Below are 24,493 nucleotides of genomic sequence, written 5' to 3'. Positions count from 1 at the left end.
TTGGGTTTTTCTATCATTTTTTTTCCTCCAGATGTTTTGTATTTCTAAATTAAAATAATTTTGAAATAACAAAATAAAAATTGAGTTATCAAACCATGAAAAGACATAAAGACATAAAGGAAAATTAAATGCATATTACTGAGCGAAAGAAGCCACTCTGAAAAGGCTACATACTGTGTGATTCCAACTCCGTGACATTCTGGAAAAGCCTAAACTGTAGAGACAGTAAAAAGTTTGGTGCTTGCCAGGGGTGAGGGGAAAGGATATGAATAGGATGAACTCAGGGGATTTCTAGGGCAGTGAAACTATATACTATAATATAATACCATAATGGTGGGTATGTGTCATTATGCATTTGTCAAAATTCATAGAATGTACACCAAGAATGATGTAGACCACGGACTTTGAGCAATAATGAAGTGAAAAACTGCTAATAAGTAAACAAATAAAATTTTTACCTAACCCAAAGTCATTAAGATATTTTGTTTTCATCTACAAGCTTCATTGCTTACATTTCATGTTTCGTTTTGCAGTACACCTGGGATGAATTTTTGTGTATGGTGTGAGGTTTGAGTCAATATACATTTTTTTCTTCATATGACTTTTCAAATGACTCTGTCCTATTTTTGAAAACCATCCTTTTCCCAAGCCACACTGTATTTATCCTCACCCTTTGTAATAGCTATAAAGGATTCCATTCTAAGTCACTCCCATTACTTATTTACCATCTGCCACGGCCTCTGCTATCATCAAGGAGCATGAACATCTTTGGAGATCAAGGCATTCTTCTGCAATTGTTAAAAGTGGAACTGAACTTCTGAGTCAGAAAACATTTTTTGAAAATTAATAAATGATATGGTTCAAAACTGAAAGAATACAAAAAGGCCCAGTGAAAAGTTCACCTCCTACCAATCCTTCCAGTCCCTCCACCAGGTAACTGCAGTCATGAAATCTTGAGTATCTTTGCAGAAACCTTATAATGGACGAACAAGCATTAGTTACATGTTTTTCTTAACATAGCTAGTGGCACACTGTGTGTTCTGTTCTGCATCTTGACTTTTTAGCTAAACAATGTATGTTAGAAGTCTTCCTATTACTGCACATAAACAAGCATCGTCATTCATTTTCGAGGCCACATATTCCATTGGAAGGGTATACCGCCACTTAGTCTCCTACTGATGGACATCTGGAACGTTTCCAGTTTTTGCTGTTCCAATAATGCTACAATGAGTAACTTTGCACATGCCGTTTTACATGTGTGCGGTACATCTGTTGGGGGAATTTCTAGAAGTGGACTTGCTGGGTCCTAGGGGATGTGCATCTGATATGCATCTGTCATTTGATCAGCATCGCCAAATTACACTCCCACAAGCAAAGGGTAAGAGTTCCTGTTTTCCCATAGCCCGGCTAATGGCCTTTTATTTATTTATTATTTAATTTTTTAAATGTTTATTTACTTTTGAGAGAGAGACAGAGACAGAGACAAAGAGACAGAGCACGAGTGGGGTAGGGGCAGAAAGATGGAGACACAGAATCCCAAGCAGACTCCAGGTTCTGAGCTGTCAGCACAGAGCCCAACCCGGGGCCGAACCCACGAACCGCGAGATCATGGCCTGAGCCGAAGTCAGACACCTAACCGACTGAACCACCCAGGTGCCCCTGACTAATGGCCTTTTAGATCTGGGATCTTTAGCCATTTGATAGGTGGAAAATTGCAGATTATTTCGCATTTATTTTATCGTGGTGAGATCGCGCATCTTTTCCGAAGTTTAACTTCGCAACTTGTGTTTTTTGTCAAAATCCTTTGTATACACTTCTTTAAAATCGCTCACTGCAATTTCCTCCTAATGTTTCCTCATGAGAAGCCTTAGACTTGGGCTTCCTGGTCAGAGTTCGAACTTTTTAAAAGGTCCCAGCTGACCGTCCAGAAGGGAGGCCCCGTTGATGCTCCTTCCACAACTTGGTCCTGAACCGGGCTCCCTTCCTTACTGACTCCTGAGTAAGCTTGAAGCTGGCATCTCCAGCTACAGATGGGGAACCCTGGACGGCTGGGAGGAGTTGGCCCCGCCCAGTCACCAGGAGTCCCCGCCCCCGACGCGTAGCCCCGCCCCGGCCCCGCCCCCTCTGCGTCCCTGGCGTCGCACGTCACGTGACGTCCAGAAGCTGCGGGCAGGGGAAGCTGTCCGCCATTGTTTCCCCGTCCCGGCGCTGGCGCCCTCCGCGCACAATGGCTTCCCCCGAATGAAGCGCGCTGCGGCCGGACCGCGGGGAACCGGCGAAGGCGCAGACGACGCCCGGACACCGTCCCCAGCTCCGGTCGGCCGCCCGGCCCGGCTCCCGGAAGCAGCCCGTTGCTAGGCAACCGCGTCACTCCAGCGGGGAGGGGCGGGGCGTGCGGAGGGTCTGCATGGACCAGTACTGCATCCTGGGCCGCATCGGGGAGGGCGCGCACGGCATCGTCTTCAAGGCCAAGCACGTGGAGGTGAGCGGGGCCGTGGGATCTCCGCCTGCAGCCGTTCCTGGCCGAGGGACGCTCCCCCCCACCCCCCGCCACCGTTTCCCCTGCCCGCGTGTGCACCGCTGCGCCTGTCTCCTCGCCCCGCTTCGTGGTGTGCGCCCACCACTTTGGCCCCCATCAGTGGGGGCTGTCCGGGTTGCAAGCTTCCCACCCACCCGCGAGGCCACAGCAGCTATGCCTAGAGTGCCCGAGGAGCGTGGCCTGAAAGCCTCTTAGCTGTTTGCGCGGCGCTGGGACAGCTGGTCCCGGGCTGTACCTGATTTCCCTCCCTTCCCACCCCACGAGGCCCCTGGGCCTCTGCGTCCCACCCAGGTGGCGCCTTTCCTGTCCCCGCGGCCCCTTTCCCACCTGGGCTGGGATGGGTGGCAGTGTCTGCGTTCTGTTCTGCACAGACTGGGGAGATCGTGGCCCTCAAGAAAGTGGCCCTGCGGCGTCTGGAGGATGGCATCCCCAACCAGGCCTTGCGGGAGATCAAAGCCCTGCAGGAGATCGAGGACAATCAGCACGTGAGTGGGGCTGGGGTTGGAGGGCCTCTCCTTCCCTTGTCCACCTCATCCACCCATCAACTTCACTCCTCACTCATCCCTCTTACCCACTGATTTTCTTCCCTTACTCATTCTCTTCTTCACTGACTTCTTTCCATAAAGCATTTAGTGATTTTTAATGATAATGATCACTGCCACCCATTGAGCTTCTGTTCTGGTCACAGGCTGGGTTAACTGTTTCAGGTATTTGTCATTCTGAGTTCTCCGCTGCTCAGCCAGGCCCATTTCAGGATCTCCCCTCTGCCAGCTTGTGGGCGCTCGGCTGGTCCCGGGAGGCTTTGGTCAGGGTCTGATCGAGGACGTTCTAACCTTGGGTCCTCTCATGGGCCCTACCCTGTGCTGGGCGTTGGCCCCGAGTGGACTTCTGATGATTTAAGTGCTGCAGGGGAGATGGACAGAGGCTGCAGGGCCCACGTGGCTTGCTCCATGGGGCTGGGAGGCGCTGTGGGCACGCGAGGAGGGGCACTTCCCCCCAGCCCCGTTGCTCTTCACGGTGCTCTCTCTCATCCCTGGCAGGTGACTGGTGTATCCTGTCCTGCTCTGACTTGCTTGTTATCCTCTGGAGATGTCCATGACATGTTGGTTATGTAACAGAAGCACTTTGTAAACTGCTTGTAAAACACATAAACTCTGCGCCCTAGTTTTGTACAAACATGTGTACCTATATGTGAGTGTGGGATTGTACGTACCCTGTCTGTTGTAAAGTCGGCTAGAATGTGCTGTAAGTTTGATTGTAGGTGATAGGGTTTTTCTTCTGTTGTTTTTTCTTTATAATTCTGTGTGTTTGAGTATATGTGTGTGACCTGGGGAATGATTGGGTGCTATCTTCAAATTCTGAAAACCAGCAACAAAAGTCCACGGGCTCAGGGCACCTGGGTGGCTCAGTCGGTTGAGTGTCTGACTTCGCTCAGGTTGTGATCTCACGGTTTGTGAGTTCAAGCCCCACGTACGGGCTTGCTGCTCTCAGCTTAGAGCCTACTTCAGACCCTCTGTCTCCATCTCTCTGCTCCTCCCCCTCCCCTCAAAAGTAAACAAACATTAAGAAAATTAAACAAAAAAAAGGTCCACGGGCTTGCACACACAGCCCATACATGGGAGGGTGACACGGGCCCTCCATCTGTGAGTCAGCAGCCCTGGAGGTCCCACCTTCAGATGCCCCAGCGTGGAGCCCAGGCTGCCCTCATCTCCGACCCGAATGACCGCGCCGTTTCCTTGCTGGTGCTCCCCCCCCACCGTCCAAAAGTGTGGATGAAACCCTTCACTTCCCAGCTTGAAAAGCCCACTGGCTTTTCTTCACACCGAGAGCTGCAGCCCCTCTTCATCCTACATGACCTCTGAAGCGTCCCCTGTGACGGGTACCGTCCGGGCCTCAGCACAGGGCCAACGTCCTTCCCGTAAAGGACCCTACATGCCCGTGTCCCTCCTGCCGCCTCACTGTCCCCTCTGCCCCCAGGGCTTTGTGCTTGGTGCTCCTCTGTCTGTGCTCCTTCCCGCATCCCTGCCTTACCGACTCCCCTCGCCCTATTTACTCTGTCTGTCCTCGTCAGAACCGGGACACCCCAGCCGTTGGCTCGCTCAATTGTCTGTCTCCCTGTGCCGTGAGCACAGCACAGGCCCTGCCAGGCCTTGCTCCTGCTCCGTGTTGTGCAGCCTGGCCCCTCTGACCCGTGGTCCCTTAGGAAGTGTATGTGACGTGTGTCCAGCTCTCCTGGTGCTGGGGTTTCATGGCCCTAGAGGAGCCCAGAGGAGACCTGTGCGCTGTGTGTATTGTGTGTGTGAGTGTGAGTGAGGGGCGGGGGGTGGGAGGGGGGGACACTGCAGGTGGTTTTCCAGTTCCTGGGCTGGGGGGATGCCCAGTCACTGCCCTGGGTGACCTTCCCACCTCCTCTTCCGTGAGTGAGTGAGTGGAGTGTTAGATGGGGACCATCTTCTCTCTGGAGAGGGGAACAACTGGGGGTTCCACATCCCTGGTTCTGAGCTCAGGTCTCACATCACCCACCCGCCTGGTCCTCTGTCTGGGGCGGGGCTGGGGTCCCCCAGCGGGTCTGAGTGATGTGGGTCCCAGGGCTGACGGGATGCCTGCCCGCAGGTGGTGCAGCTGAAGGCCGTGTTCCCGCACGGCGCAGGCTTTGTGCTGGCCTTCGAGTTCATGCTGTCGGATCTGGCCGAGGTGGTGCGCCACGCCCAGAGGCCCCTGGGCCAGGCACAGGTCAAGAGCTACCTGCAGATGCTGCTCAAGGGTGTGGCATTCTGCCACGCCAACAACATCGTGCATCGGGTCAGTGTCAGCACGGGCTGCCGCGGGACCTGCGGGCCAGCCCTTGAAGAGGGGTCAGAGGGGCAGGACCCGTGGTGTGGCCACACCACAGACTCAGTGGCCCTGGAGAGGGTGGGGCCTGGGCTGACCCGGGTGCTTAGCCTGCCACATCCTCCTGCCCCAAGGTCCTCCAGGGGTGTGGAGGAACTGATGCCCCCTTTGGTGTCTTCAGGACCTGAAACCGGCCAACCTGCTCATCAGTGCCTCAGGCCAGCTCAAGATAGCAGACTTTGGCCTGGCCCGGGTCTTCTCCCCAGATGGCAGCCGCCTCTACACACACCAGGTGGCCACCAGGTAGGGAGGGCCAGTTCCCAGGCAGGAGTTGGCAGAGGACAGGCCCCAACCTTCTCACCGGGATGAGATGCTTCTGGACCTTCTGTTCAGACATTGCTTGTGGGGCTGATGTGGGGCGGGGGTGACCTTTCTGGGCAGCCTCCGTCAGACGAGCGAGCTGGCTGTACCCACCCCCTCCTCCCAGGTGGTATCGAGCCCCGGAGCTCCTGTATGGTGCCCGCCAGTATGACCAGGGCGTCGACCTGTGGTGAGACTTCTGTGGGCTGGGCACGGGGGAATGTGGGGTTGCTAAGCCATTTGGGGGCGTCTTCGTGCTGTGAGCTCTAGGTTGCCTTGGGGGTGTGTTCCCTCGTTGGGGAGTCTCTGAGGAGTTTGGGGTCAGTTTTCACTTGGGTGGGGGTCAGGTGTGATGGGAGCGGGAAGCATCTGGGCTGGAGTCAGGGAGGTAGTTGAGGCTCAAGGCATGGATCCTCTAATCTGGTAGGCAGGGGGTGGTTATATGCCTGGGTGTGAAGGCTCTGAGCCTTTATTTGGGTAGGATGGTTTGTCCATGCCTAGGCACTTGAGATTTAGGGGCTATTTTGGAGGTCTGTCCCAGAAAGTGAGGAGTGGGAGACGGTGGCTGCGTGTCCCAGAAACTGAGGCTCTGAGAAGTCTCAGAACCACTGAGGGGGTTGCTATGTTTTCTAGGGTTGAGGCCAGTGTTGGCGAGGGGGACGTGGTCTGTGTTCTAGGCTTGTGGGTTTTGTGTACGAGTCTGTAGCCTCAGGTACGCAGCCGCTGTGCTATTCTGTGGTTCCTTGGCCCTAGTATGGGGTGTGGGTGCAGTGTGGGGAGATCTGTGTCATAGCGTGAGGCGATCGAACTGGTGTGGGATCTCTGAGCTGTCTGGGTCTGTGTCTGCAGGGCTGTGGGCTGCATCCTGGGGGAATTGTTGAACGGATCCCCTCTCTTCCCTGGGGAGAATGACATCGAGCAGCTTTGCTGTGTGCTTCGAATCCTGGGCACCCCCAGTCCTCAAGTCTGGCCGGTTTGCAGGGGTTCCCAGCGGGGAACGGGTGGGGGCAGGTGTCTTTCCTTCCCCCCAACAGCTAGGACCACCCTCTGTGCCTTTTCCCTTGTGGCTCCACACCTCCCTGGCCCCCTCCCCTCCCCCCAGACCACTGTTCTGGCCTCTCTTGGCGGCTCCTCCCATCCTGCCCTGCTGGATGCAGGAAGCCGGGTCCTGTCCCTCCCCTCCTGCCGGCACACTGGCACTTTGTGCACATGCCTGAGACGTGGGGGGGTGGGGGGTGGGATGACCGGTGAGCAGGTGGGCCACGGCCGCACGGACTGATGACCATGGTCCTAGGAGATCACGGAGCTGCCCGACTACAACAAGATCTCCTTCAAGGAGCAGGCGCCTGTGCCCCTGGAGGAGGTGCTGCCCGACGCGTCTCCCCAGGCCCTGGACCTGCTGGGGCTGTTCCTCCTCTACCCTCCGCGCCAGCGCATCTCAGCCTCCCAGGTAGGGTGACCCCGTTTCCCTGACCCTCCTCACTCGGGGCCCTGTGACAGGCTGGCATCAGAACCCGGGGGGCCACGGGCAGGCGGGGACCCCAGTAGAAGGCATGGCCACCTTGCCGGAGAGCGCGCCTGGGTTGTGGGTGACCGGCTGCCTCATCCCTCCAGTGGATATTTACTCTGCGTCTGCACACGCCTGGCATCTTCCTGGGCCCTGGGGGTGGGCAGGTGGGACTGACTCTGGCGGGGGGGGGGTGCCAGTTTAAGCTTGGGGAGGCATTTTGCAGGGAGAAATGGTGAGCAGAGGTCTGGCGAGGGGGACCTGGAAGGGGGTTGTGTGGCTGGGAAGGAGAGGCAGGACCAAGGGGGTTGTGTGGCTGGGAAGGAGAGGCAGGACGTGGGAGCCTCTCTCGGGTGTACCCGTGGCCGCAGCCTCACCGTCCCCGTGCCCTGCCCGCCCCAGTACTAGCAGGCCCCTGGTGAGCCGTCTCAGCGGACCAAGGCTGCTGGACCAAGGCCACCTGCCCGCCTCCCTGTCTACACCACTGCCTCTCAGATCCTGCTTGTGTCTCTTCGGGGCACCCTCCCCTGGCAGGCCAGCTCAGACCCCAGCAGGGCTCTCCTGTGGCTCCCTCTCCGAGCAATCACATGCTGGGGGACATCACCTCTGTGACCCTCCTGGCCACTCTCCCCCCGCCCCCGGGCCCCGGGCCTGCTGTGTGTCCTCAGGCCTTAACTGTGCGCCTCTGGGATCTCTGCTCCAGCACCCCTCCCTGGAGCTCGCCCGCACTGCTCTGCAGGCCCGCAGCCTCTCTGGTCCCCTCAATCTCCGCTGTCGCTCTGACACAGCACTAGTCATCTGACGCTCCCTGTCCCTTTCTCCTCTGTCTTGTCTGTCACCCATACCCCTGACTTGGGGAAGACTCACGGGGAGGCTCTGTGTTCTGCCCCCTGCTGGCTCCCGAGAACCTGTAACGGTGTTCAGGTGCTGAGCACGTGGAGATGCTGTGGAGCAGGTGTGGGAACGAGCCTTGGCAGGGCAGTGCTCCATCCTCCCTCAGAGGCAGGTGAGCTGAGGTTGGGACGGGGAGGTGACTCATTGCCTTCTGTCCCCTGCTTGCCGCCCGCAGGCCCTCCTGCATCAGTACTTCTTCACGGCTCCCCTGCCTGCCCACCCCTCGGAGCTGCCGATTCCCCAGCGCCCAGGGGGACCCACCCCCAAGGCCCACCCGGGCCCTCCCCACGTCCATGACTTCCACGTGGACCGGCCTCTCGAAGAGTCACTGTTGAACCCGGAGCTGATTCGGCCCTTCATCCCGGAGGGCTGACGCTGGGCCCGCCCTGCCGTCCTGTCCCCCAGAGCCCCCTCGGCTTCTTGTTTCTCTGCTGAGCCTGACCCGACCTCCTGTGGCCTCCACACGGCCTCACTAGGTCCACCCCTCACCTGGTCTGCTCCCAGGCTGGGGATGAGGACATCCGGCTCCAGCAGAGGGGACCTACAGCCGGTGCCATTGGCCTCCCATGTGCGTGCTGCCAACTGACCCATCAGAGGGAGACCGTGAGCTCCGTGGCTGTGGCTGCCGTGGTGCTGGTTGCAGGCCCTGCCTTCCCGGTCAGGGATGGCCCTGGTGGAGCCATCTAGGGGAGCAGAGAGTGTAAGGTGTCCTCACGTGGGAACACGAGTGGGAGGGCAAACTGATTTTGTTTTCAGAGGCATTGAAAGCTAGTTCACTTTGGAGGTTTATTGTAAAAAGCCCAGGTAGTTCTGCCTGGTGTCAGCCCCCCTCCATTCCTACCGAGGGAAGTGGCCAAGGTGGCAGGCATCGTTTCCTGGCCCTTGTTTCTCTGTGGCCACCAGGAATGCGGCTCCACTCACGGCTCCTCCGGTCCTGGGGGCTTCACGCAGTGGGGCTCCCATTTGGAGGTGCCGTGGCAGAATTCAAGCCCCAGGACCGATCGGGGTCAAGCCACTTACCAGCATTTCTACCCTGAGGACAAGGGTGAGCCAGGACCAGACGTGCCACCTCCTTACTCAGGTACAGAGCAAGTGAGGAGATAGGCATTCTTGGAAGTCATTTGTTAATTCAGTAAATCCGAATACTTAAGCCCAGTTGGCTCTTGTTTGCTTGCTTAATAAATTTTGATCAGCTGATTCTATAATCTACACAGAAATGAAAGGGTTAAGAGAAGGCAGAAGAGAAAAACCAGGGAAGGACTCACTGTTAGACCTAAGACTTTTCATAGGGCCTGTTGAGACAGTGCAGTCCTGGTTCAGGAAGAGTTAAAAACGGACCAGAGAGACAAACATATCCTTAGCAATCTCTTACTCTTAAAATGTGCATTTTGTTCTTCATGTGGCTAAACCCGTGTCAGCCCTGAGCACAGGTGACACTGCCAGGCATTGCCTCCAAGCTTCTGGGGAAATACAAAACAATAGACACAGCGTTGCTTTCAGGGAGAGGTCTGATGTTTTAGGGATCTGTCCTCTGCCTGTTTGTCCAGCCACATCTTCTGTCGATGCCAAGCTCCAGTCTAGCTAATTTCTGGGAGCTCTCAGCTCCGTTTAAATTTGAGCCTGTACCCACGTCTGGATCACTGACCCTCCACAAACTCCATCCACAGGATACTCTAAACTTGCCCTTGAACCTGACCTCACCTTGAATGTCAAGGTCAGAGTGAGGCTGAGGGTCACTGTGAAAGCAAAGGTGAGGCCAGGGTGAAGATCCCAGTGATGGTCACAGTGAGTGTCAGGGTCGAGGGTAGGGATTCAGGATAGCGTGGATGGCAAGGTTGAGGGTTGTGAGCAGGGCGAGGTTGGAGGAGGGTCAGGGTCAAGGGTGAGTGCCAGGACCAGGGGCAGGCCCGAATCTGGTAAATGAGTGGCCCATGTCAAAGGCCAGGTTGAGAGCGGCAAGGGTCCGAAATGGAGGACAGGTCAAAAGTGAAGTCAAAGGCCAGAGCAAGGGCTTGGGAGGGGCTGGGTTCAAGACCACCACAATGTCCAACGTGAGGGTCAGTGCAGGGGTGAAGGTCAGAGCGAGAGCCAAGGGTGGTCAGAGGCAAGTGGAAGGTCAGGGAGGAGCGGGGCCGACTGGCTCCAGCTTAAGGCGGAGGGCTGGCGGGCTGGCGGGCTGGCAGGCTGGCAGAGGATTGACCCAACAGAACGGAAGCATTGAGCACTGGGTGGGTGTAGTCTGCGGGGCGGAAGTGGGGTGGGATGGGCGGGGTTTGGCCGTCCTGAGCGGAAGGAAGCATCTTGGCGTGCTCCTCGGCCTGCGGGCCAGAAGCACGGCGTGATGGGCGGGGTTTGGCCCTCGGGGCGGAAGCGTGGAGGGATGGGCGGGGTTTGGCCGGAAGGCCAGAAGCGCGTGGAAGGCGTGGCCGGAGGGCGGAGGCTGGGCGGTGCGGGCGAGATGGAGCCGAAACTTGGGTTCCATGAGCTCCTGCACGTTTTCTCCTTCCTGGAGGCCCGAGACCTGCTCTGCGCCGCCCAGGTGGACAAGGTAGCGCGCCCTGTCCGGGAGGCAGGGCTGGCTTTATGGTTCCTGCGTGTCCAAGGCTGGCCCTTTTCTGGGCCTCAGTTTCCCCGTTTGGGGGGCGGCGTCCGGCGGCCAATTCCGTGGTGGGCCGAGCGCGCTGAGGCCGCGGTGGTGACCCGGAGGCTTGTGTGGGTGCTGTGAACCGCCGCCCCGGGGACCCCCAGAGCCCTGTTCGCTGGTCTGCTGCGGCCCCCCTGCCATCAGCTTTCACTGCCTGGATGGGCTTGGGGGGCCTGTTTCCTTGCCCCTCCCACCTCTTCTGGAACATTCTATAATTTCCCTCTGGGTCTTGTCTGGGAAGCCAAGAGTTTCCTGTGAGTGGTGAGTCCCCTGGGGTCAGGGCGCCCGCACCCCTGGGTCCTGGCTGTCATCTGCCCCGTGTGCACCTGCGCCGGCTCCTCCTAGGGCTCCGCACAGCTTAACTGCTGGTATAGTGTATGTAGTTCATGTCCGCTTTCCCCCCGCTGGATTCGTGCCTGACAGCCAGCATCCTGTCTCTGGCACCCAGCGTGCCCTTTGTAAATACTTGTCGAGTCAGGGAATTTCATAAAGGAACCTAAAATACATTTGTTAACGTTAGATAGAAAACTGCCAGTTATCTTACCGGCAAAAATGGGTTTGTTTGGGAATAACGGAGAATTGCAATTTAAGACCATCGGGGCCTGGCAAAACAATAGTCCAGAGAAGAAAGCTGAAGAGGCTCTTTTACAGAGGAAGGCGAGGCTGGGAGGGCTGTTGTGAACTAAAAGTCCATTGCAGTCAACTGGGGACTGGAAGTGTGGTGGCTTCTCCCTGGCTGGGCTGTGACAGTCTCCTTTGCTGGGCTGTTGGGAGGTGGGGTGGGGAGAAATCTTACTCCCTCTGAGGCAGTGAAGGAGTAGCTAAACTAGCATTGGTTTGCAAGGGGCCGGGTCTGCAACTGACCAGGGCTGTGCCCTGAGAGCCCCCCTGCTGGCCTCCAGAGGATTTTCTTTTTCTTTTTTCGTTTTTAAGGTTTATGTATATTTTGAGAGAGAGCGTGAGGGGGAAGGGGCAGACAGAGACGGAAAGGATCTGAAGCGGGCTCTGTGCTGACAGTAGAGTGCCCGGTGTGGGGTTGAACTCCCAAACCATGAGATCATGACCTGAGCCCGAGGCAGACATTTAACTGCCTGAGCCACCGAGGCGGCCCTCCTGAAGATTTTCCTTATTAATTGTCGCACATTATCATATCGTTTTACAGAAAGATCAATAGACAGATTCGTGTTTGAATTCCATAACTATATTTAAAATGTGTCAGGTAAAATACCGGGTTTTCATCCCCCTTTTTTTTTTTTTACCAATAAAGAGACAGTCCCACCCAGCTAGTCCCATACAGGGCTGGGACTGGAACCCTGCAGCAGGCGAGGGATGGCGCAGGGGCAGAGTTAGGAAGGAGGGCGACTTGTACCCTTGGGCAGCACAGGCTTCTCTGGGACATGGTTTCCCTGCCGGGTAAGATGAAGTCAGTTATCCTTGCGTCACTGTGTTGTCGTGAAGGCCAGCATCTAACAGAGGGGTCCTCTGGGTGGGTAGTATTCATTTTTCAGATTATATTGCACATCATACTCTGTGTTTGGGAACTAAGGTCTCAATTAGGCTTTGAACTGGGAACTCCATAAAAGGAAAATGCGTAAATCCTCTTGACTGTCTTGGCTTGATTTCTGCAAATTATAAACTTTACATTCCTGCCAAAAAGACCGAGGCACTTTGATCCGGCAGGTGAGCAAGGGCTGTGTGAGCGGGGGCCCGGGCTGCGAGGATGGTGTTTGCTTCTGCCAGGGACTGGCCAGCCAGGTTCTGGGATGGGGCCTTCAGTGCGTCTGGACCACACGCAACTCTCCAGAGTGGTTCCCTCGGAATCTGTGTGGGCTCCGGGATCCAGGCTGGCCTGGCTGGAGAGGCCAGGGCGTCCCAGGACGCAGCTGTGGGTCGGGGTGAGGGCAGGCATGACACTCTGGTTCCCTCAGATCAGGACTGACTGATCCCGAGCCTCTCTCAAATACTTCTGCAGGGGGCGGTTTATGGGAGCAGGGCTGACCGTCTCCCAAGACGGCTGTTCTACCATCTTGGCGTCTCTGGGACACCCTCCAGGCCAGTGCCTCTAGTTACTCCGCTGCGGCAGCCTTTCTGGAGCCTGTTGCCCTGCCCGCATTTCCAATTCTTCCTTCTCGAAGGAGCCAGTGATCTAACTGAACAGGCTACCCCGCCACTCCTCATTCACAATTGCCAAGTGGCTTCTCACTGGTTTTGCCATTACGACTTTGCGAATTGGCTCTAAGCAGATTTCCAGCTCCTTTCCCCAGAACCCTTTACTCCACTTAAGGCAGAATGCTCACTGGTTTCTTCTCACTTCACAGTCTTTGCTCCAGTAGTTTTCTCTCTCCCTGGAATGCTTCAGCTATTGGGGATTTTGTCAGTAATCACTTCTGAGCCCCTCAGCCCCACCGACATTGTTATACTCTCCTTTCTCACTCTTGATTGTTTTTATTGGGTCGTCCACATATGTCTGATTCCCCAGGGTGAGTTTTCTTGCCCACAGGCACTGAGTCTGATCTAGCTCTCTGTCCCGTCTACGGTGCCTGGCAGGTTAGGTGCCAACTGCATACAGACTGACCAGACTTCTCTGTCCTCTTGTTCTAGGTCTGGAATGAGGTTTCAGGGACCAAGGAACTGTGGAGGTAAGTGAAGGAAGAGCCAAACGTGGGCAGGAGAGGGTCCTGCGAAGGTGAGGGGTGTAGCGTGTAAGTGTTTTGAGCACCGTGTGTCTGGCTCTACTGAGTACATCAGAAAGGACAATCCGTAGCACCTGTCAGTGGGGAACTACTCCTGTCATGCATGTAGTGAATACTTTTTTTTTTATAGTATATTGAAATATAAGAGATTTTATTAATTGAATGGGAGATTGACATGCATCAGGAGTACCAAACTTGGGCAGATATGTACAGCAGATGCATGTGGCCAGCTGATAGAAGACAAATCAACAAACCACTTTTATTTTTTTATTTTTAAATTTTCTTAAATGTTTGTTTATTTTTGAGAGAGACACACACAGAGTGTGAGCAGGGGAGGGGCGGAGAGAGAGGGAGACACAGAATATGAAGCACGCTCCAGGCTCCAAGCTGTCAGCACAGAGCCCGATGCGGGGCTCGAACTCAGGAACTGTGAGATCATGACCTGAGCCAAAGTCAGACGCTCAACCGACTGAGGCACCCAGGCGCCTCCACATCACTTTTATTTTACCTCATCTTTGGTGTAACAACATAGCTGTGTATGAACGCATATGGTATTAGAATTTTTCAAAATTTAAAAAATTAAAGTTGAAAATAAAAAATATCTTAATCATTAATTAAGTTTTTTTCTTATTCTTTTTTCCTTTGGAACCTGACTCCTTTTGGCCCAAGAGAGGAGTCTTACATCTTCTCTCTCTTGCTGAACATAAGACAGGCTGTGACCTTGGCCGTCCACTAGGAGCTGTGTTTAGTTTTAGCCACTTATGATGGGAAACAGCTGTTCACACACAAAGAATCTTCCACGCTTGGATGGAATCTCTGCTTGATGGGTTTTGCTTTCAGGGTAATGTTGCAGTTGTGGTCCTTGAGGATTCTGGATGCCAGGCCTGCCACTGCCGTGTTCGGTGTTCTGTGGCATCTGTTGCTTCTCGTCCACTTCTTATTGCTAATATTTGTTAGAAAAATGATGCTGATCTCTTCAGTTAGTCTTGAAGAGAGCTTTTATCGGATTCCAGTCTTCATCTCTGCACTTTGGGGAATGTCTCTGGAGAGAACATTCAGTTCTGGACGATGATTTCTCTGTAGGGGAGTGGACAAGATTTTTTGTCTTCCCAAATGTGATTCTCAATGACATTGGGAAATAAATGGATTGACTCCTGAGAAGCCAGGAAGGAATTTGAGTGACGGGAGTGAGTTCCTTCCCACAGCTCAGAAACTGTCTTCTGTGGCTTGTCACCTGACCTCTGCGCGTACGTGTGTGTTACCGCGTTGTGCCTCCAGGTGCTTTGGGTAGATGGTTTGGCGTTTGCAAACCAAGTCACAGAGTGGTTTCAGTTCATCACTGTTTCATAATTGGTGCTGAACTTTTAGCATAAAGTCATTCCTCAAGATTGTATCCTTGGACTGCGTTCTAAAAACCCTGGGTTTAGGGGCATCTGCGTGGCTCAGTCGATTAAGCATCTGACTCTTGGTTTTGGCTGAGGTCATGATCTCACAGTTCTTGAATTCAAGCTCCACATCAGGCTTCGGATTCTCTCACTCTGCACCTCCCCTACTCATGTGCGCGCTCTCTCTCTCTCTCTCTCTCTCTCTCTCTCAAACTTAAACACACACACACACACACACACACACACAAAACAAAAAACACTGAGTTTATGTTTCTGGAGCTGGATCAACAGCATTTCAGGAGCATTGTCATCTGTGGTCACATGCATGTCATTTCTGATGCTGTGTCTTATCATGAGGACCGGGCCCCAAAGTTCTCCAGGCCTGTTAGAAATTCTCATGGACACAGTAAATTAATGTAGTTAACTGGTCATGTATTTTTAATATGTATTGTATAATTTTATTTTGTTTCTTTTATTTTTTAATTTTTTAAAGTTTATTTATTTTGTGAGTGAGAGAACAAGACTGCGAGCTAGGGAGCGGCAGAGAGAGGGAGGGAGAGAATCCCAAGCAGGCTCCGTGCTGTCGGCACAGGGTCCACGTGGGGCTCGATCTCATGAGCCATGAGAACATGACCTGAGCTGAAATTAAGAGTTGGCCCCTTAACCAACTGAGCCACCCAGATGCCCCTGTATTGTGTAATTTTAGTTGGAAATGCTGCAAGGTCCTTTTTTTAATGCCTCAGGACCTTTTAAATTCTGTTTCTTCAATACAGTAAGCGTTATGTTTTGGTTCGAAATAAAATCGCAAATATTTGCTTTTGTTTAAGGTACGTAATTTCTATTGTGTACAATAGATTATTTTGTCATTAGTTGCTATCTGAAAAGTTTTGGTATCAGTATTTTTTTCACTTGATATATTGCAGTTCAGAAGCATATCACATAATTTATTCATCTTCATACTTCAACCTTTTTGATGGTCTGCCTTCATTTTTGTCAAATCACTTTTTCATTTCTCAGTATTGCTCATAGGTCCTACTTAAGTTTTGAGTGTGTAATATGTAGAAATAGACTTAACTTCCACAAAGAAATGTGCCTTCTCCTCTTTTGCTTAAGCCACATTATTTTCTTGGTCTAGCTTTTGTTTTCCCACTCTTCAGATTGAGGTGCGGGTGCAAGAAATTTCCCTGTCTTCTTATTTCAACTCAAAGCCAACAACAGGGGTGGTGGTTTGAGGTGTCTCGGTCTCACCACCCAGAAGAGAAAAGAGACGGTGAAGCCGAGGGCTCGTTCTTGTGTGAAGGGCTCAGCTTCATGTGGCTCCAGATCCCTTTTGTCCGATGGGAATTTAGGTTCAGCATAACCAGACCCCCTGCCTTTTCCTGATTTTTATGTGAAAACTCAAGAGTTTTAAGTGTCGGCAGCTAGTTCACTGGGCTAATCCTGTCAAGCCAAACAGAATAATCTGGGGGGCCATTCTGCCCACAGGCTGCCAATATGGTGCTTCTGATAGAAGGACTAGAGTTCCAGCAAACACAGTAAAACCCGTTTGGAGCACGGGTGGTGGATCCTTCTCCGTGTGTTAGAAGGTCCCTAGTGCCTAGCACAGGCCTTGCGTGGAGGTACTCAGTGAGTGGAGACGCCATGAGGACTGGGTGTGGTACTTGTTGAGGCCACGGACCGTGAGCCCCGCGTTTCCCACCTGACCTTGTGTTCTCCGTGAGGTAGGAGTGCTGGGCTGGAGCCACATGATGCCACCTCAGCTGTGGGGACTGTAAATGCTGGAAGCCTCTGCCCGCGAAGCCTCCCCAGCCCCCTCCCGGCCGGACATCCGCTCTTGGTGCTCAGTTCCCATAGCTCCACATGTTGCCCCTCCTGAAACGCCACATTTCTCCCCCGCACTTTTGTTCTGCTCATCCTCCTCCCAATCACTGGCTGAGAGTGCCCTCGGCAGAAGCCATGTCTCACTTGCTCTGGTGCCCACAGACCGGGTGGGGATTCTATAGTTCTCTACAGTGTGGCTGAGCTAACATTTCTCTCCTGAAAAGTCTCATGAGAGAGGTGCTGTCAGAGAATTGACAGTAGTCGCACGGAAGCGCAGAATGCAGGCTCTTGGGAAATGGTGGATTTGAAGTTTTTCTCCTCCCTAAAAGCAACGAGGAAACTGGCACAGATTGTCAAAATCAACTTTTTCAGGGCTCTGGAAATTAACAAGAGACTTGTAGTAGCTTAGGAAGTGTTTGTTCAAGAAGAAATATTTGAATCTTAGAACACCAGGTTTTCTTGCCCTGTTCCCATAAAGCCCTCCAGTTCTGTGTTAGCCTTGAATGTCATCAGCGCACAACCACAGTGAGACCAGGAGCCTGGCAGTCACTGGAGGGAGAAGGATGGGATTGGATTTTCGTTCCTGGAAAATTGTCATTATTTGACCTGTCTGGTATTTCTTGGAAGACCCCATGGGCAGACTGTTTTTATTTGGTCTGACTTCGAGTTCACACAGTATGAAAAGCCTTTTCTTTGGGACCTTTGTCCAAATAATAACAGACAATTGACGAGCTTTGTGATTGTCAGAGCTGATGGACAGCAATTGAGTAAACAAGTAGGCTAACCAAAAAGCTTAAAAGGAAAAGCCGAGGACGTGACATCTTTAGGGACTTGGACCTTGAAAAGCTGTCACATTCCTAAAAAGCCCAGGCACGTGTAACAGGGTTGTGCACAAACTCAGGGAAGACCTAAGAAGGCTCTACACTCACATGTTTGGCTAACCCTGAGGTTCTGTGCAAGTAGGAAGTTAAGTCTAGGGCAGAGTGGCCAGCTACCTTACTGGGTGTTGAGTGCATGCCCCAACATGCACAGAAGCCCTTTGGTGATGACTGGGAGAGTTGGTGGTTCTAGGTGTTTGGGAAATCCCTGTCCAATCATTAGTGAGCACTAATTTAACTGGGCGAGAGCTCAGTGGCCACAGGTAACAAAGAATGCAGGCTTTTCAGAATCTATTCAGAAACATCACTAAACAAACAATAATAACAGTGAGGAGGTAGAACAACAAATTTAGGGGTGGGGTCAGATTTCCAGAGTTCCACATTATTTAAAATGTTCAGTTTTCAACAAAAGTAATGAGTCATGCAAAGTAACAAGGTGTAGCTTCTACACAGGAAACAAAGCAAACAACAGAAACTGTCTTTGAGAAAGACCAGGCCTTGGACCTACTAGATGAAGACTTTAAATCAGCTATTTTCATTATGTTCAAAGAACTAGAAGAAACCATGTACAAAGAACTACAAGTAGGACAACGTCTCATCCAATAGAGCATATCAGTGAAGAATCATTATAAAAATAACTAAATAGAAATTATAGAGTAGAAAAGTATGCTGTTGACCTTTTTAAGTTTTTTAAGTGTTGTATTTATTTTTGAGATAGAGACAGAGTATGAGCAGGGGAGGGACAGAGAGAGGGAGACACAGAATCCAAAGCAGGCTCCAGGCTTTGAGCTGTCAGCACAGAGCCCGATGCAAGGCCTGAACTTGTGAACCACGAGATCATGACCTGAGCTGAAGTTGGACTCCTAACCAACTGAGCCACCCAGACACCCCAACCTTTTTAATTTTAAAAACTCAGGATTTGAGCCGATAGAAGATAGAATCAGTGAATTTGAAGATAGGTCGGTGGAGATTATCTGAAGAATAGAATGAGTATGAAGAAGGAAGAAAAGTCACCAGTGCCTAAGAAACCTGTGGGCCACCATCAAGCATGCCAACATTGTATAACAAGAGTCCCAGAATGAGAGGAGAAAGGGAGAAGGAATAAAATATTTAAAGAAATAAGGTGTGGAAACTTCCCAAATTTGATGAAAAATGTTAATTTATACATGCAAAAGCTCAATTAGCTGCAAGTAGGATAAACTCAAAGAGTTACACATCAAGACACATTTGAGGGACATCTAGATGGCTCGATCAGTAGAGCGTGCAACTCTTGATCTTGGAGTGATGAGTTCAAGCCCCACATTTGGTGTACAGATTGCTTTTAAAAATAAAATATTTAAAAGGAGCCATTATAATCAAAGGAGAGCTGAAGACCTAGAATCTTGAAAGCAGCAAGAGAGAGGCAACTCCTCATGTAGAAGGGAACCCCAATGAGATGACCAGTTAAAAACCATGAAGCCCGGAAGGTAATGGGATGACATATTGAAGGTGTAGGAAGAAAAGCTTGTTACTAAGAATTGTATGTCTAGAAAAATGAAGGAGAAAATGAGGACCTTTTCAGATTAGCAAAAAGCTCAGAGGGTTTGTTGCTATATGCTTGTCCTACAAGAAATCCTAAAGGGAATCTTTCATATTGAAATGAAAGAACATTAGGCAGGAAGTTGAATCCACATTAAAAAATAAAGAAACACTAGTGAAGTAACTCTATAGGTATATAGAAAAAGCAGTATAAATATATTTCTTATTTGTAAGTCTTTTTTTTTCCTGTATTATTTAAAAGACAACTGCATAAAACAACTGTAAGTCTCTATTCATGTATATTTAACATGTAAAATGTAATTTGTAGATGTAGTGGCACAGTTGAGAGGAGCAGGAAATGACGCTACAAAAGAGCAAAGTTTTTGAATAATGTTGAAATTAAGTTGCTGTTGGGGCACCTGGGTGGTTCAGTAGGTTAAGCATCTGACTCCTGATTTCAGCTCAGGTCATGATCTCATGACTTGTGGGTTCAAGCCCAGTGTTGGGCTCTGCACTGACATCATGGAGCCTGCCTGCTTGGGATTCCTCTCTGCCCCTCCCCTGCTCGGGAAAAAAAAAAAAAAAAAGAAAAAAATTAAATCGATATTAATTAAAACTAGATTAGTCCTCAAGGCAACCACTAAGAACTCAAAAAACATGATAGAAGAAATGACAAGGGAATTAAAATAGTATATCAGAAAATATTTAAGGGGTGCCTGGGTGGCTCAGTTGGTTAAGCATCGGACTCTCAATGTCAGCTCAGGTCATGATCTCACAGTCCTGAGATTGAGCCCTGCATCAGGCTCTGGGCTAAGTGTGGAGCCTGCTTGGGATTCTGTTCCTCCCTTTCCCCACCTCTCTCACTTGTACCTGTTCTCTCACTCTTTCACAAAAATAAAAATAATTAAAAAAGAAAATATTTAACACAAAAGACTAAGGCAATAATAGAGAAAATGCATCAAACTTACAGAAATAAGTAGCCAAATAACACATAAATTGTGTCTTATCATTGATTACATTAAGTGTATTTAATGTACACTCCAATAGAAAGAGGTTGTTAGAAAGGATAAACAATATTCAACTTTATGCTGTCTACAAGAGACATACTTCAGATTCAAGGACATAGATAAATTGAAATTAAAAGAATGGAAACAGATATGCCATGCAACAGTAACCAAGGGAAAGCTGGAATGGCCATGCTAATATCAGACAAAATAGACTTTAAGACAAAAAAGCATTACTAGAGAAAGAATGCCATTTCATGATAAGTCTATCCACGAAGATCAAAAAATTATAAACATATACGCACCTAATAACAGCAACAAAATACACGAAGGGCTGACAGAACTGAGAGGAGAAATAGGCAATTCAGCAGTAAGAGTTGGAGACTTCAAGAAATACTCTTGAATGGCAGTTGCATGACCAAAGCTGCATGCCCTTGGCCTTGGGTCAATTGTTAAAGTTCCCTGTCATGTACAAGGGGATCAGGTAGACTTCATGGGGGTGTCAGGAAAACTGGCTAATACACAAGAAACACTGACACCTGATGGTGGCGAGCGCTTACTCATTGTCACTTCCTTGCTTTCCCCATTTTACGGTGGGGACAGTTAAGGCATAGGTAGGCAGAGTGAGTTGTCTAAGCTACTAGATGGTGAAGCCAGGAATCAAAGCTAGACCTGTCGACACCACAGTACCTTCTTCTAACGTGTGTCATGTCCTGCCTGGGATCATGGGTCTGTTTTCCAGGCAGCTGTGTCTGAGACGCTGGTCATCATGTAAAACCTCCCAGATGACCTTGGGCACACAAACATGGAAAGAGTACTATCTCTGCCGATCCGAGCTGGAGTTCCGAATGGAATGTGGGCGGCCAGAGAAGGACTTCATCTGCAAAGCCATTGCCGGGCACACAGGTATGGTGGGGAATGTAGTCCTGTGTGCTTTCCCACTGCTCACTCCTCCTGGTCGAGTGTCGTGGGACTTGGTGTTCAGCCATTGAGCAGGAAGGCGACACTTGATGAGTACGTGCCCTGCTGCGTTCTGTATTTGCGTCGTGTCACTTGGTGCCTGCGGTAATCCTGTGAAGAAGGAATTGTTACATTTATTTCAGAGTAGAAAGAAAGAAAGTCAGATATTAGGCACTTGTTTGTGTCTTTGTGGGTGGTGGACAGGGGCAGTCCAGGGTGTGAAGCCCTAGTTCTTTCTGTCCACTGCTCACCCCTAACGAGCACCTGTGTGCTTCTGAGAATGCAAGAGGAAGGTGTGTCCTGCCTGTCTTTCCCCAGTCTGAGTGTCCATATCCCAGGCATCTGTGTATGCATTCAAGGCCAGTCTGTGTTCTCTTCCAGGAGAGATAGACGAGCTGGCTTACATCTCAACCAAGGAGTGCCGGTTTGATGGGCAAGAGAAGTCCATGGTGTGCACCGTGTCCTCGGACAGCACCGTCCGTGCCTGGGATGTGCAGGAGGTGAGCCTGCGGAGGGGCCAGGGTGTGACCCGCTGGGTCTTTGTGAGGTCTTTCCCTTTTGCCAGCTATTTAAGCCTCCTGGCCAGCTTGGAGGTGGTGGGATCCCCGTGGTACGGACGAGAACTCTGAGCTGCAGGAGACCTGGTCACACTCGGAACTCAGGTCTGATCGCAGATGGAGCCTGATCTGCCTTTGACTCTGTGCTGCCTGCCTCGGAGAGGTGGCCACCTGCCTCAGTGCCAGTCCCGGACCTGCGGCGTCTACTTTGGAGCCAGTGCCCAATCTGGGTGGTTTTTCCCAGACAATTGGCCACTTTTAGTTACCCTCGTATACCAATTAAGTGTTGAGACCTTGATAACACGATCGGTGTTTTCACGCTTGGTTGTCACAGTTAAAAAGCTTCCTGGTCTTATTTTCTCACGTGGTTCTCACAGCAGCGAAGCAATATGTGCATTGTTATCATCATGATTTTATCGACCGTCAGTCCGAGACCAAGAGGGAAGGTGTCTCAGAGTCTTGAATCATGTGGTTCCCTGTAAATCCATGGGTTCTGTGCATGTAGACAGAACCCAACCTCCTATAAAGGACTTTTTCCTGGATAACTACAGATCAACTCAAGATTTTCCAGGTCCTTGCTACACTAGGTAGGGAGCCTGCTCGTGTCCCCGTCGGTCAGGTCTGCTGGAAGTGCCCGGTCCTGCTCATGGGAGCCTCGTGCACAGAGAGCAGAGGGGCTCCCCTGACCCCCCTGGCCCCTGTGAACAGGGCATCCTGACTCAGTAAACTTCCTTGTCAGTGTGCGAGGGAAGCAGACCACTGGGAGCTGCGTCTTTGCGCCCCCATGCTAGCCGTGGGGTCACTGCTCTGCCCAGATGTCACGTTAGAGTCTGGTAAGTGTGGGTGTGCACCACATTTGGCCACATGGGGACGCTTGAGAGGCCACCCGAGGCTCCTGGTGGTGAGTGAGCCTCAAAAGCCTTAGCTGGGCTCTCGCCAGATCCTGAGGGCCAGGGGGCTGGGGCAGGGTCTGGGGACAGAGGCGGGTGGTGCTGGGTGGGGGGACTTTGGGGATGGGCTGTGGTTAGTTACAATTTATTTTGCTTTTGAATCATGAAAGTGAAACAGTTGAGGGTTTGGGAAGGTCAGGACTAGGAGATATTTCATGAGTGAAATAGTTCTCCCTGCCTGTTCTCAGCAGCTCTTCCCAGAGGTGACCACTGCTCAAGTGCTGTCTGAACCGGTTCCCGGTTCAATTCACCAGTGTTTGTGTTAGTAGACTCGGTTTCTTGATCTGCATGCTTCGGAGGACATGTTGTCTGCCTACTTTACAGAAACTTCTCTAGTTTCCAGGTCCCCATTCTTATCCCCTATTGTTCTGTTTTGTTTAAAGGGTCCAGAGTCATTTGTGTCCTTTCTCTCTGCTCCGTGGTCAGGTTTTCGGTTGTTGGTGGGTTCCTCTTTCTTGTGCTTGGTTTCTAGGGTCATTTCGTGGGAGGGCCCTGCGTGTGCCGATGTGGGGGGCTGCCCGCCTCCCTGTGCCTTCTCTGAGGACCCGCCTCAGCTGCAGACCCCTAGCCGAGGTGTGTGGCTCCGGGTGGGGACCCGGCAGGAGACCCGGTGGCTGGGAGGGCCCAGCGCTGCCCAGATACATGGTTCTCAACTTGAAAGGGGTGGGTGCCTGGGTGGCTCAGTCAGTTAAGCATCCGACTTCAGCTCAGGTCATGATCTCGTGGTTTGTGAGTTTGAGCCCCACGTTGGGCTCTGTGCTAACAGCTCAGAGCCTGGAGCCTGCTTCGGATTCTGTGTCTCCCTCTCTCTCTTCCCCTCCCTGTTCATTTTCTGTCTCTCTTTCTCTCCCAAAAATAAATAAACATTAAAAAAATTTTTTTTAGGGGCACCTGGGTGGCTCAGTCAGTTAAGCGTCCGACTTCGGCTCAGGTCATGATCTCACAGTCTGTGAGTTCGAGCTCTGCGTCAGGCTCTGTGCTGACAGCTCAGAGCCTGGAACCTGCTTTGGATTCTGTGTCTGCCCTTCCCCTGCGCATGTTTTGTCTCTCTCTGTCTCAAAAAGGAATAAAAACATTAAAAAAAAAAAAGGGGAGAGTGCTTTGGTGCAGGCTTGGCCGACATTTTCTGGAAAGAGCCCTGTGGTCCCGTTGCAACCACTCAGCTCTGCCCTGCAGGAGCGGAGAGCAAAGAGAGATATGCTGTGTTCTGGCTGAGCTCGTGATGCGGCTGATGGACAGGTGCACGTGTTTCCATGTGTCATGAAGTATTCCTTTGATTTTTTTTTTTTCCACCAAAATACAAATATGGGCAGTGGGCCAAATTGTACTTGCGTGTGGTCTGTGTTTCCATCATGGGCCTGTTCCAGAGTGGTCTGTGCACACTCTGCCTGGTTGCACAACCTCAGTACTCTGCACGAGCAAATCTCTTGTAGAAGACGACCCCTCTTTCCTCCTCCAACATCCACACAGGATAACCTTCCCGTCCCCACATAATAACGTGTATTCTTAGTATTACAATCATTGTGTAAAAGCTGTTCATACCAAGCCAAGAGGCGAACTAACATTTTGCTTTTCCGGAAGTGAATAAATATTCCTAATCTGTTGAGACCACATTTTTGACTGGTGATACTGGTGTCTGATCCGGCTGTCCATCCGGTTGTATCCACTGCCCCCGGAGAATTCTAGGGTTTGAGTTTGTCTTTTTCTGGCATCAGTCTTGGTGCCACCAGCAGAGCCCCCTTCCTTCCTGTGGCAGGTGTGTGGCCTGTGGTCCCTGGCGCGTTCCTGCGCTCTGTCCCCCGACCTCCTGCAACCAGGAGTCTCGTGCCTTCTTTACTGACGCTGTGTTCCTCAACACTCCCTGCCCTTCCCCCATCACTGGTGCCCAGCTCCTGCTCGCCGAGCTCTTGCTGGTTGATGATGGTCATCACCTTGCTGCTTGAGCAACAGA

The 24,493-nt window shown here is 51.6% G+C and overlaps 2 protein-coding genes across 4 annotated transcripts in view; both read left to right on the top strand.

Moving 5' to 3' along the window:
• The first annotated feature begins 2,130 nt into the window (after positions 1-2,130).
• On the top strand, positions 2,131-9,287 carry CDK20 (cyclin dependent kinase 20). Of its 2 annotated transcripts, none has more exons than XM_043566712.1 (8): positions 2,131-2,482; positions 2,911-3,024; positions 5,153-5,341; positions 5,553-5,674; positions 5,859-5,921; positions 6,581-6,704; positions 7,026-7,181; positions 8,308-9,287. In XM_043566712.1, the coding sequence occupies exons 1-8, from the start codon at positions 2,408-2,410 to the stop codon at positions 8,503-8,505; spliced, it is 1,041 nt and encodes a 346-aa protein (XP_043422647.1). In that variant the 5' UTR covers positions 2,131-2,407; the 3' UTR covers positions 8,506-9,287. The 2 variants fall into 2 exon arrangements, with proteins under 2 accessions (XP_043422647.1, XP_043422649.1); XM_043566714.1 differs by lacking the exon at positions 8,308-9,287 and adding an exon at positions 7,641-8,299 and having other exon boundaries at positions 2,143-2,482.
• Positions 9,116-24,493, top strand: part of LOC122475061 (F-box/WD repeat-containing protein 12-like) — a 46,674-nt gene continuing 31,296 nt past the window's right edge. The window contains exons 1-4 of one of the 2 annotated variants that reach the window (XM_043566711.1): positions 9,116-9,213; positions 13,378-13,415; positions 20,818-20,981; positions 21,417-21,535. In XM_043566711.1, the coding sequence (XP_043422646.1) occupies positions 20,861-20,981; positions 21,417-21,535 (240 nt within the window). In that variant the 5' untranslated portion in view covers positions 9,116-9,213; positions 13,378-13,415; positions 20,818-20,860. Of the gene's footprint in view, positions 9,214-10,456; positions 10,681-13,377; positions 13,416-20,817; positions 20,982-21,416; positions 21,536-24,493 lie in introns of those variants that run through there. The other variant, XM_043566710.1, reaches the window with a different exon arrangement.

The sequence above is a fragment of the Prionailurus bengalensis genome, chromosome D4 (assembly GCF_016509475.1).
Source record: "Prionailurus bengalensis isolate Pbe53 chromosome D4, Fcat_Pben_1.1_paternal_pri, whole genome shotgun sequence".
NCBI classification, from domain to species: Eukaryota; Metazoa; Chordata; class Mammalia; order Carnivora; family Felidae; genus Prionailurus; species Prionailurus bengalensis.
Note: the sequence above shows the minus strand (reverse complement) of the source record. Positions and strands in the feature narration are given on the sequence as shown.